General features: G+C 38.9%; 1 protein-coding gene across 3 annotated transcripts in view; it reads left to right on the top strand.

The window, feature by feature from the left end:
- SBNO1 (strawberry notch homolog 1) overlaps positions 1 to 13,673 on the top strand; it is a 57,638-nt gene that overhangs the window by 8,972 nt on the left and 34,993 nt on the right. For 2 of the 3 annotated variants that reach the window (XM_028092434.2, XM_028092432.2), the window contains exons 2-7: positions 215 to 346; positions 840 to 944; positions 2,543 to 2,855; positions 7,210 to 7,310; positions 10,725 to 10,821; positions 12,645 to 12,805. In XM_028092434.2, coding sequence (XP_027948235.1) covers positions 215 to 346; positions 840 to 944; positions 2,543 to 2,855; positions 7,210 to 7,310; positions 10,725 to 10,821; positions 12,645 to 12,805 — 909 coding nt within the window. The remainder of the gene's footprint in view (positions 1 to 214; positions 347 to 839; positions 945 to 2,542; positions 2,856 to 7,209; positions 7,311 to 10,724; positions 10,822 to 12,644; positions 12,806 to 13,673) is intronic. The other variant, XM_028092433.2, reaches the window with a different exon arrangement.

Here is a 13,673-nt window from a genome sequence, read left to right as displayed (position 1 = left end):
GCTGTGATTTACATATTTCTCTGCTGTTTTCATCTTACTGTGAATTTCTTGAAATCAGAGACTATTTCTCTTTCATCCTTCTTGCCTGCTATGTAGCATATTCTTCATAAATATCAAATGGATGGATCTGGTAGAAGATGTTGGTTTGTATTTAGAAGAGAGTTAATTGGCATTTTAAGTTTTTTATGTTAATATTAAATATTTTGTTCTAAAGATGGTGGAGCCAGGGCAAGATTTACTGCTTGCTGCTTTGAGTGAGAGTGGAATTAGTCCGAATGACCTCTTTGATATTGATGGGGGAGATGCAGGGCTTGCAACTCCAACACCTACTCCTTCAGTTCAGCAGGTAAGAGTTTCCCTAAGCCTCTGTAAAAGGTAGATTGTTTCTTAATTTTAATTTCTACTTATGGAGACAGGCATCATTAAGACATAATTTTAAATAAGCATGTGTGTGTTATTTTTATATTAGTCTTCACTCATGAGATGGAAAATATTTGCAGTGAGAAGACATTTCCTGCTTTGATTTAAGAGACGAATTGCTTAGAGCTCTTGTGGGAGGTTTGTTAATCTCCTTACTGGTTTTGTACTTTATAGGGACCCTCTTCTGAGGTTTCACTATGTACATTCTCTGAAAGTAAAAATAAGATTCTTTGTCAGTATAGTTTTGTGAAGATGCACTTCCAAAGATTATTAGTTCCTACCTGGTATCAGAGATTTTACAATGTGTTTGAGTCTAAAACTTGACATTTTTTTTGTTTTAGTAAATAATCTTTTATTCTTGAAACAGAATTCACTGCCATCATTTTTTATTTCTTTCTCTGATGTTGTTTTCTCTCTAGTCCATGCCACTTAGTGCATTAGAACTAGGTTTGGAGACTGAAGCAGCAGTTCCTGTGAAACCAGAGCCAGAGACGGTACCTACTCCAGCGCTACTAAATGTTAGGGTAAGAATGATTTACATTTGGCATGACTGCTAAAATGGCTTTGAATTATAGTAAGAAAATAACCTGTAATATGAAGTAGTTTTATCTTACCAGTTCTGTTTTTTGCTACTTTCCAATATGCTACTCTCAGCTCCTATTTGATAAAACATTTTTCATTCTTCTTGTAGTTACGTTGATCAAAAGATAATTAGGACAAAACAGAGTTTTTTGCATTTACTTATTGTAAATGATACAAAATTCATGAAGTAAAGATGAGTTACACATTATTCCACTACACATTTCATTTTTCCTTGTTGATTTCAGCTTTTGTCCATTAGTATGTGATTTTTATGTAATGGTAATTGTGCTTTAAATATAGAGTTCCTCTGATTTTACCTTAAACAGCAATTATTAACTTAAGCCGAGCATATAAAATTATTAGAAACCTGGTTAAAAATTTTATAACTTATGATAAATTATTGTAGAGAGTTTTATTTAAAAGTGATAAGTGGTGGGATGCTTAGCTGGCTCAGTTGGTGGAGCATGTGACTCCTGATCTCACAAGAGTTTGAGCCCCACGTTGAGTGTTGAGATTATTTAAATAAATAAATCGTGTGTGTGTGTGTATATAAAAAGCTGTCTGCTTTACTTATTTAAAGTAGACTCCATGCCCGACATGGGGCTCAAACTCACGACCCCTAGATTAAGAAGTTGCATGCTCTACGATTGAGCCAGCCAGGCACCCCAAAGCTGCCTGCTTTAAAAAATAAGAGTGATGAGTGGTAATCTCTAAGATTCTTGTTATAGGAGTCATGGAAAAATAACAAATAGTTTGAGGAGGAAAGGAAGTAGAAATAGACTGAAATTTAAAAATATCTTGATTGTACTTCAGTCCATTGTAGTCACAGACACATTGTGATCCTCCCAATCTTTGACCTTTTTTTACTGCATTTTTGTCCAGTTCCTAATGCCTCCCTCTACCCCCAACTATAAAAAATAAAATGCTATGTAGCTTTGTCTTAGGCTCAGAGGTAGTACCCATATTATCACCAGTATGTGATAATTGGTGGATTGACTGGATCATTCATGCAGCATAGGTATTTAAAACTCTGCTTGGTGGTTTTATCTTTTAAATTCTAAACATTGGTATAGTCTGTATGATAGCAAACAAAGCATTGGACAAGAATCATAGAATGCTAGCAATGGAAGATGGATCCCAGAGAGCCTGGGCCTCTGGGGGTGAAGTGATCTGCCTAAAGTTATCGACCTAGTTGGGGCAGTGCTGGGATTAGAAATTCTTTCTGTTTCTAGTCCTTGTATTATATAGCATCATTACATATCACAGCTTACTGAGGATAGTCCCATTTTATGCTTGCTGCCCCCGACAATTGTAGAAAATGTCTCACTCTTACTGTACCTTTTTTTCCCTCAAAGTGGTGTGTTTTAACTTGGTAGTTTATAGTTAGGCATATTCAATTAAAAATAACAGTGCCAGTTTTTAAGTAAGAATTAAAGTCAGTTTTAGATGTTTAAATGGCCTCCCCTGTTGGTGAATCTAAGCCACGTTAGAGAGTTCAGTACTTCTCAGTGGTCTGATGTATTACGGTTTTCTTTTATAGCAGCAGCCTCCATCTACTACAACATTTGTGCTGAATCAAATAAATCAGCTTCCAACCCTGGGATCTACAATTGTAATGACTAAGACACCGCCTGTAACAACAAATAGGCAGACCATCACTTTAACAAAGTTTATCCAGACTACTGCAAACACACGCCCTTCAGTCTCAGCACCAGCAGTACGAAATGCCATGACCTCTGCACCCTCAAAAGACCAGGTTCAGCTGAAGGATCTGCTGAAAAATAATAGTCTGAATGAACTCATGAAACTGAAGCCACCAGCTAATATTGCTCAGCCAGTTGCAACAGCAGCTAGTAAGTCTGTCTGTTTTCAGTAGTGTCAGCTGGCTCCTGTTGGTAAGATGTGTCAGTGTGTTTTTCAGGGTTTCCTTGGGTCTTAAACGAACTGGGTGTGAAGGACATATCTGTATGACTTTGTACAGTTACAGTATTTATACAATTCAAAGGAAGGAGAAATTTAGGAGCCCTAGCATTTACCTTGAAATGAAGTGTGGAATTACCAGGTGGCTACATTAATTATCACCATGAGATCTCAGTTTTATATATTGGGAATAACTGGTTAACATTTTCTCAGTCCTTTAAATCAGTACTTCTCAAACTTGAGAAGTGCCTCTGAATCACCTGGAGATCTTGTTCAAAAACAGAATCAGATTTGGTAGGTCTTGGGGTAGGGCCCAAGATTCTGCATTTCTAACAAGCTTTTTGGAGGTGCTATTGCTGGTAGTCCGTGGACCATGCGTGAGGTAACTAGCTTTAAACTGATACTTTACGCTTTAACTCTGACTTTTACAGTTTTATTAGTTTGCCTGTCATTGGCTTCATTGCCTGTGAGTAGTTGTGTATTTAGTAAATTCTCTTTTAAAATACACATTTTTGGGGTGCCTTGGTTGAGCATCTGACTCTTGATTTTGGCTTAGGTCATGATCTCAGGGTCCTGGGATTGAGCCTGGCATAGGCCTCAGTGTGGAGTCGGCTTGTCCCTCTCCCTCCCTCTTTGCCCCTCCCTCTGCTCACACACACTCTCAAATAAACATTTTTTTAAAACAAAGTAAGATACATACATTTTTTTATTGTAAAATAATTCGTTTTTTTAAAAAAAGATTTTATCTGTCAGAGAGGATTGGGGGGGTCTTGGTCCCAGGACCCCGAGATCACGACCTAAGCCAAAGTCAGACGCTTAACCAACTGAGCCACCCAGGTGCCCCATACTATTTATATGTTTCTTAAAGAATGAGCACCCTATAACCCTTTTTTAAAAAACAGCTTTATTGAGATACATTGTATATACCATGAAATTCATCCTTTTGAAGTACACAGCTGAATGGATTTTAGTATATTCACAGAGTTGTTCAACCATCACCACAGGCTAATCCTTTAAAGATAGGGTTTATTTAATTTTTTTTAAGATTTTATTTATGTATTTGACAGATAGCGAGAGAGGGAACACAAGCAGGGGGAGTGGGAGAGGGAGAAGCAGGCTTCCCGCCAAGCAGGGAGCCTGATGTAGGGCTCTATCCCAGGACCCTGGGACCATGACCTGAGCTGAAGGCAGACGCCTAATGACTGAGCCACCCGGGCACCCCTAAGGATAGGGTTTAAAGGGGAAAAGTTCAACAGTGGTTTGATTACATTTTTTAAAAAGTTTGTTTATGGATAATGAATATAGATTTTATTGTTAGTTTTTCTTTAGAATGTTATTGCTCATTTATTCAACAAATATTTATTGAGTGCCTACTATGTGCCAAGCACTGTTCTGGGATTTTGAGGCTGTGGCTGGGAAGAAAACTGCTGAGATTTCTGCTGTCATGGAGCTTGCATTCTAGTGGAGAGAGACAATAAACAAAATAAAGAAGTTATATAGTGTGTCTGAAAGGAATAAGTGCTGTGGAGAGAAAATGAGGTGTGGGGCAGAAAGAGGTTATAGTTTTAAGTGCAGTGTTCAGAGGAAGCTTCATGTTTGGTAAGGTAATTTTTAAGGATAAAATAGAATTATTGGGGCAGGACGCCTGGGTGGTTCAGTTGGTTAAGCGACTGCCTTCGGCTCAGGTCATGATCCTGGAGTCCCGGGATGGAGTCCTGCATCGGGCTCCCTGCTCAGTGGGGAGTCTGCTTCTACCTCTGACCCTCTTCCCTCTCGTGCTCTCTATCTCTCATTCTCTCTCTCTCAAATAAATAAATAAAATCTTTAAAAAAAAGAATTATTGGAGCGCCTGGGTGGCTCAGTTGTTAAGTGTCTTCCTTTGGCTCAGGTCATGATCCCAGGGTCCTGGGATCGAGCCCCGCATCGGGCTCCCTGCTCTGTGGGAGGCCGCCTTCTCCCTCTCCCACTCCCCCTGCTTGTGTTCCCTCTCTCGCTATGTCTCTCTCTGTCAAATAAATAAAATCTTTTTTAAAAAAGTAGAGTTATTAGATGTATTTTAAAATCTTGACTACATCAATTTTAGTAGTAAAGTTTTAAAAACTGAAAAACGTGAACTCTCAAGAGGGATATTCTTCCCTTCCCTTCTACATTCAGCTGAAGTGTATTTGAGTACCTGTTATATAACAGTACAGTGGTGGCACAGTTGGAAATGATAACTGACCTCAGTTGTATTCTGAGCTGACCACTATTTTATAGTTTTAGCCTAGGAATGGGTGCCTTTTTTTTTTTTTTTTTTTTGTAAATTTCTTTGGGCTTGGAGGTTCCTGAGGATTTATACTGGTACATAAATAGCATTTTATTAGGGTTTGGAATGAGCTGATAAGTATTAAACAGTTCCTTTTCCAAAAGCTGCCTTATTTTTCTAATATTGGGAGATAAGTTTTAATACCTGATATAGACCAATATATAATTTTGTGGCAGAATGGACTGCTTGGAAATTGTGCTTATGTTTGTGAAGTAGAGGGCTGGGACATTCTAAAGCAATGGCCAAGAAGAGTTTGTAGGGTGATACAGAACTAACTTTGTCTTTAGTGACAGATGTAATTAAAAATATCAGATAATCTAATCTTTTGTTTGAGTCCATACGATTGTGTCCTTATGGCTGTAGTATACTCTCAAGGTCATTGTCCTGAACTGACTGCAACCTGGTAACTACGTTCCCATTAAGAAGTCATTTTAACTGTCTTAGGGCTCATTTTTACTCTGCTCCACCATGGAGAGCAGGCATGGCCCTGACCTAGCTGGGGTGCAGGGCAGCATCTGGAATGACTCCTGGGAGACAAGGATGATCAGCAGTTAGTGGAAGCAGCTGTCATTGAAGTCTTTGGGTTTGAGGAGAAATCCTGCTGCTTTTATGTGAGTGGCTTCTGAGTATTCCACTCTTCAAATCAGCATATGTTCTCATAATTTAAAGAAGACTGTGCTATTGTGAGGGAAGTTTGGAAAGTAAAACAAAACAGATAGGTTTGGAGCTAATTGAGTAATGCTTAGTACAGTAACATCTCCCACATCCAGTGGAGTAATTTTAAAAAGACAGACTACAAGTCAAGGCCATCCTTTTGTGGAAGCCTGAGAAACTATCAGACTAGACCAGGGCTGAAAAAGAAACATGTAAGTGAATGCCAGAGATAAGCATACTTTTGTGTTGTAGCAGAGCGTCATCTTTTTACTGGAAGGGAAGAACATTAAAAGTATGAAACTGCAACGAGCAAGGTTTTGCATGTTCCCTTCTCACTTATCTGTGGGTGTTGCCCCTTCTGGAGCCTTGAGCCCTTTGGCTCTCTGTTTGGGTTGTGAGCTCTCATGTAAGGTCCAGTTCTGTACTCTGCAAACTGTTCACTTGCTCTCCCACAGTTACATTAAACACATTAATTTGTTATCTCTGTTCCAGCCTCTTTATTTTGTTAACACTTCAGTTGTCATTTTGGTGTCCCAAGTGACAGTCTCCCATACACTCCCTGTCTTTTGGTAGAACAGATAAGGTGTTAATCAGTTATTCTGGTGTGATTTTCACACTGATCTCAGAAATCCCAAGTACCTGAAGTGAGTGCTTCAGGGATGCAGGCTGGTTACAGCGGCTCTAGGCTACTCAGTCAAGCAGTTCTACTTGGCCTGATACTTGGAGTGAGGAATTCTCTTGCTGTATCTGTATAGAGTTTGTAAACCACTGGTATAGAAGAAGAAAAGATTTATTGTTTGGATCTTAGTTCTGAGGAGAGGAGGAAAATAGAATTCCCCAATTTTTTTTTCTTCCAAGAAATAATTATTTGCCTCGAAAATAAGTATCACCAACTCAGATGAGATTGATTCTGTCTTGGTAATAACACCATTCTGGTTTGTTTGTTTTTGATGAACCAAGTGAAGTGTCCCAAGGTAATGCTGGTTGTTGGTATTTGTATTAAAATACACTATCAAACACTTCTGGTTAAGATGTCCTTTTCATAACTAGGTCTCAAGTCTCCTACACATTTCTGTTTAAGTTACTTGTTTTCTAAGGTTAAATCTTAGCTCTGTGATAACACATAGCTTTGAATGTTTTCATTCTTATTCTTATTTTAAGTTAGTGACAAGTAGGTTGGTATTCTTTGGTTTGTGAATTCAGTAAACTTTACTGACTCCTTAGATTTAACATTTTTTTTTAAACCTGAATGTAAAAAATTTTTTAGTAAAACTTTAATGAAAAGAAATTGAGATTTTGTTCTAAAATCTAATAACTCTTCCCCTCAGCTGATATAAGCAATGGTACAGTAAAGAAAGAATCTTCTAATAAAGAAGTAGCAAGAATATGGATAAACGACATGAAAATGAGGAGTTTTTCTCCAACCATGGTGAGTTTCAAAAGCTGCATCTGTATTGTGTGGTTTGGAAGTACACTTGGCTGAAAATGCTCTAAAACGACCCTCAGAAAACTTGTTTTTGGGTGAAGGGGGGCTACTCAACTACATGAACTAATGAATAAGCATTAAATCTCTAACATAAACTGACATACTAAACAAAAAACAAGGTTATTGTAGCTTGCATATTTGATAGGGTTTAGTATCACACGCAGTACTGCCATCCTTTTTTTGTGAATCTCATCTGATCAGAGACAAAGATAATGTGGAGTTAACTAAAGTATTTGATAACTATGTCCATTTTGGGATTGAACCTGAATAATTAGTTAGGAGCTGTCAGATCACATAATGTTCTAGTTATAAGTAATTTTTTTCCTTAAATTTTGGAAATGCCTTGGGTTAATTAACTCTGCATTTATTTCGTAACTGTGCTGTGTATAACACTGCATGTATGTGGTGGGTTTGTACAAGAGGTATACTACATGGCTCCCCCTTCCATAATCATACAATTTGACAAGCACATGGTTTAAGTAGTATAAAGTACAGCAAAAAGTACATTGAGATGCTCACACTTAGGATTATGAAATTGGAGGAAGAGGAAATCTCCCTGGACTCAAATGGCCTGGGAAGACTTCATTTTGTGGAGCAGGTATAATGGAGATTAGGTGTTGAGTTTGGAGAGACTCTAAGAGGGCATTTTAGGAAGGGAGCTAAAGCATTGATAGGCACAGAGGAGGTGGTAGCTATATGTTTAGATGGCGGTAAGCCAGGAGGAAGTTGGAAGTTGGAATGGTTGATTTTGGCACTGTGGAGGGTCCTGAGTTGAGTTCCAAAGACTTTGGGCACCTGGGTGGCTCAGTTGGTTAGGTGTCTGACTCTTGGTTTCTGCTCAGGTCATGATCTCAGGGTTGTGAGATCTGGGCTCTGTGCTCGGTGGGGAGTCTGCTTGAGATTCTTTCCCTCTGCTCCCCACCCCTTCCCGCTCCCATACGTGCGTGCGCTCTCTCTCAAATGAATAAATAGATCTTAAAAAAAACAATGACTTTGGACTTGGTGCAGCACCAGTGGGGGACCCTGGAAGTGGAGGATCCTGTTGGTGATTCAGGGTGAGTCAGGTGGGGAAGAGAGGCAGGTTGGAAGATTGGTTAAGTACTCCAGAAGGGAGGTGTTAAGAGACTAAACTTGGGGGATTGTAAAGAATATTGGAAAAAGGTAAGGGGAAAGTAAAAAAAGGATAATAGGAGATGACTGCATGTAACAATACCAAAGGATTTTTAGGACTTGGGGATGGAATATGGAATTGGAAAGACAGCAATCTGTGCCTGAGGTTTTGAACAGGGACCAGGAGAATGAATGCTGGCAGGACTCAGTTTACTTAATGGTTGTGTGCCAGCAACTTACGGGGAAGTTGATTTTTAGAAAGTAAGATTGCATTTTCCTTTAAGAAATGTACATAGTGCTCAGATTCCCAGTCCAGCCCACGTTGCCCATAATGTGCCAAAAGTTCTATGTTGTTCTTAGAGTTAAGAAACATTTAACAGGAGCGTCTGGCTGGCATAGTCGGTGGAGCATGTGACTCTTGATCTTGAAGTCTTGAGTTCGGGCCCCATGTTGAGAATAGACCTTACTTTAAAGAAAAAAAGGAAAGAAAAGAAACATCTAGCAGAGATTACAAACTGGTAGACTATGCATCAAAGCCAGTTGACAGATGTGTTATGTTTGGTCTTCACAATATTTTGAAAATTTTTCAGTTTGTTGATACCACATAAAGATCCTGATCTCCAGGTTATCCCGAAAAATAGGAGTACCTGACAACCCTGGGTCCACATTCCCCACCTAGTAAAATACACTTGAAGTTGAGTAGTGAACACCTGTGTTGTGTGTGCAGCAGGCCTTCTCCAGGTACCACAGTCTTTCCCCACTCCCTCTCATGATTATCTCCTTGACCCTAAGCTTGGTGACCCTCAGTTGCCATTTTACTGGCTTAGCAATTTACCTGTCTGGTCCCTGTGACCAGACAGTATCACCAACTTATCTTCCAGTTATACTCTTGGTAATTTTTTTTTTTTTAATTCAGATGTGGGAAGATAAGCTAGAGAAGGAAGGCTGGTCATTTAGTATGCATTATTTGATAGGTGGGGGAAGGGGTGAAGGTGGGGATGGGAAGGACTCAGAATTTAAGTGATTTGCTTAAGGCCACACAAATAACAGCAGAATGGGGATTAACATCTGTTTCTTTGGCCAACCCCACTTTGTCTAGTTTCTGAAATTGAGTCTCATTTTGGCAAACTTTCTAAGAGCATTCAGATCTGTTTTGGATTTTTTCCTGAGGATTCCATGGATTGATTGGATGTTTATCTACATTTCCCACTTTTAGTGAGCTATCATACTCTAGACTAAAGAAAAAAAAATCAAAAAAGTCTGCCATTACCTTTCAAGGCTTTGCTGTCCTTGGCATTGCTTATAGGTCCTGACTGGTTTCTCTTTCTTTTTCTTCTTCTTTTCTACATATACTGGGTTTCACAGCTTTTTCTCTGTATTTTTCTTGAACAAGCACATTAATAAAGAGCTTTGCTGTTGGTTTTACTTGTAGTGAGAGGAGGCTAGTTCAGGATCTTTCTGTTCCCCTGTTCCTCCCTACCTTACCCCTTTAAGATTCTGTGAAGACACAAAGGAACATGTGACTGGTAACCATTCACTCAAGTTGCCTGAGACAGTCTGGCTTCATTCTCGTTTTCCTGGTGTAGTTACTAAGAGCTTCCCATTGCATTTTTGGGTGTGCCAGGGTTTGGAGAGTAAGTGCTTGGCTATCTTACATATGATTGTTGTTTGGAGACATAGATGCCTGAAGTAGATTATCTGTCCTTCAGAAGAACCTTTAAATCCAGAATTTTCTGGGGTTTTGGTTTCAGTGTCCGATGGAAAGAAGACAGCTGAATTGAAGGTGCACTGAAACGAGGGTGGGATGTGTAACTTCAACAGAGTTCTGCCATTGAGGTTGTAGGATGAGCTGCTGGGGCTCATCCACCTTTTCTCCCCAAATCTTTTGGTCTTTCTGTTCTTGGAACTGAAATGAGGATTGAAGACTGAGGTTATTAAAAAGAGTTCTGGGCGTCAGGGCAGGTGGAAGGCAATACTGAAGGGGAAAGTAGTTTGAGATAATGGTGGTTAAAAGGATGGTGGAGCCTGTAGTGACCCAGTGGTGTGTTAGGGATGAGAGTTAGGTCATGGATTATCTGTACACATTGGAGAAACACGGAAGATGCAAAGTGTGACCCAGATTTTAGGGAATATAGAAGTGGTATGTCATGTTTCCAAGATTGAAGACTGTTTAGTATTCCTACAGAAGACTTTTTCTGTGTGTTACTTAGGCCTCCAATCTCTGATTGTGCTCCCTCTGTGTTATAGAAGGTCCCTGTTGTGAAAGAGGAAGATGAACCAGAGGAAGAAGATGAAGAAGAGATGGGTCATGCAGAAACCTATGCAGAGTATATGCCGATAAAATGTATGTCATTGGGATCTGTCAAAATAATGAAAGACTTCCGGGTTCTTCTTGAATTTAAGTAACTTTCCCATACACGTTATTATCTATTAGGATCTGTCAATATTGGGTACCTCAGAATTTGACAAGAGCTTTGTAATAGATTTTGAACTATAATATGTTTTAAAATATATACATGAAAATTTGTGGGTTATTTTCCCTATGCAAACTTAGAAACTTAGAACTGTTTTGGGTTGAAGTCCTTTAAGAGTAAAAAAGCTTGGGTTTTATTTTGTTTCAAGGTAATTTTGCTCTTATTAGCAGTGATTATAAAATCATAATAAATTGCGGAGATACAAATCCATCTTCGCTTTCTATACTTTATACAAAGCATAAAAACATGGGAATCTTAGGGCGCCTGGGTGGCTCAGTTGTTAGGCGTCTGCCTTCAGCTCAGGTCATGATCCCAGGGTCCTGGGATCGGGTCCTTCATCGGGCTCCCTGCTCAGTGGGAAGCCTGCTTCTCCCTCTCCCACGCCCCTGCTTGTGTTCCCTCTCGCTGTCTCTCTCTCTGTTGAAAAAAAATAAAATCTTTAAAAAAAAAAAGTGGGAATCTTAAAAATAAAATGTGCTATTTATTTCAATGGTGTACATTAACACTTCTGCCCTTTTTTCCATAACAACCATGATTTATTTTTTTAGTGGCCACTATGTCAAATCAAAAATTAATAGGCTTTAGCTTTGATGTAAAAATGTTCACTTTTTCATTATATGGGGGTGATAAGATGAAAAAAATATATGGCTGGAATCCTTTATGTACTCTTGAGTTTCTATAAAAAGCCACTGATATTACTACGTAAACTCAAAATTTCTGTTTACCAACTACGTATCGACTTCAGGATCCCATAATTTCTGGTAATTTAAAATTAACTTTAGGGGGTGCTTGGCTGGCTCAGTTGGTTGAGTATGCGACTCTTGATCTCAGAGTCATGAGTTCAAGCCCCACGTTGGATATGGAGTCTACTTAAAAATAACGTATACATACGATAAACTTTTAAAAAATGAATCTTAGGTTGTGGTATCTGAAATGGGCGGTTTCCTTCACTCTCCCATAATAGTTTTCATAAAAGAATTGAAAGTTTATCTATGGCCCTTTAAACCGAGGTCAGCAAACTAAATTTAGACCATTGCCTGTTTAAGTTTTGCTGGAAAATAACCATGCCCCTGAGTTTATTTATTTATTGGCTATGGCTGCTTTTACATTGCTACAATGGCATTGTTCAGTAATAGACCAAATGCTTAGCAAAGCTGTAAATATTAATGCGTTCAAATAGATTTTTTTTTTTTTAAGATTTTATTTTATTTATTTGTCACGGAGATAGTGCACAAGCAGGGCGAGCAGCAGGCAGAGGGAGAAGCAGGCTCCCCACTGAGCAAGGAACCCGATGCGGGACTCGATTTCAGGACCCTGGGATCATGACCTGAGCTGAAGGCAGATGCTTAACCAACTGAGCCACCCAGGCGTCCCTCAAATAGATTTCCAAATTTAAGATTACGTTTTGTTGCTAATGGAGAACCTGGTGATATGAACTAAGTTGATATTTTTCTAGATTTTTTTAAATCAGCAGGTCTCTATTTAAACCATAAGTATTTGATAAGTAGGTCCTTTTATCAAATTTAAATAATAATTTACCACCTGTCAGTGCCTTTTTAGTATCCTGGAGTGTATAGTTAGTTACTTACTTTTATTTTCTCTGTGATAGCAAAAATATGGCAATATTATACAATAAAACTGGGAGCATTATTACCTAGAAAACTAAAATGAAGTATTTTAAAATTTCATTTAGTAAAAATTGGCCTACGTCATCCAGATGCTGTAGTGGAAACTAGTTCTTTATCAAGTGTTACTCCTCCTGATGTTTGGTACAAAACATCCATTTCTGAAGAAACCATTGATAATGGCTGGTTATCAGCATTACAACTTGAGGCAATTACTTATGCAGCCCAGGTAAGCAATATTTCATAACTACATACAATATATTTATTTTTTAATCCTAGTCCATGTAGTATAGTTGCTTTAACACAAAGGTAATTTTTCTTGAATGAAAAACTTGTGCTTGTGATTTTTACAAAAGTTTCATGTGTTAGAAAATTATTTATTTTTTTTATTTTAGAGAGCGTGCGTGAGCCAGGGGGAGGAGCAGAGGGAGAGGGATAAACAGACTCTGTGCTGAGCGTGGAGCCCAATGCAGGGCCTGATCCCATGACCCCGAGATCATGACCTGACCTGAAATCAAGAGTTGGACGCCTAACCTACTGAGCCACCCAGGTGCCCCTCGTGTGTTAAAAAATTAAAGGCGTAGCATGGATGCAGGGGGTTCATTTCTACTGGAAATGAAACATGTTATAACCTCTTTGGAATTCACTGGGGATGTGTATTAAAAATGTGGGGTGCCTGGGTGGCTCAGTTGGTTAAGTGTCAGACTCTCTGATCCACTCAGGTCATGATCTCACGGTCATGAGATCAATCCCTGCGTCGGACTCCGTGCTGGGTGTGGGGCCTACTTAAGATTCTCTCTCTCCTATCCCCACACCCGGCTCTCATGCATGTGCTTCCTCTCTCTTTTTAAATAAATAAATAATAAATAAAATAATAAGTAAATAAATAAGTTGAAAATACATATTGCCTATTGTGCCTGGCTGGCTCAGTCAATAGAGCATGACTTTTGATCCCGGGGTCATGAGTTTTAGCCCCACACTGATCGTAGAGCTTATTTGAAATGAAAAATACATATATATCCTTTGACCTAACAATTCCATTATTGGTAGTCTATCCGATAGAACTGTTAGATTAAGAATACATATATTAAGGAGAT

Source organism: Eumetopias jubatus, unplaced genomic scaffold, assembly GCF_037043125.1.
Source record: "Eumetopias jubatus isolate StellerSeaLion01/CBP00866 unplaced genomic scaffold, mEumJub1_p1.0 scaffold_16, whole genome shotgun sequence".
NCBI classification, from domain to species: Eukaryota; Metazoa; Chordata; class Mammalia; order Carnivora; family Otariidae; genus Eumetopias; species Eumetopias jubatus.
The sequence above is the reverse complement of the archived record's forward strand: the minus strand, read 5'-3'. Positions and strand labels throughout refer to the sequence as shown.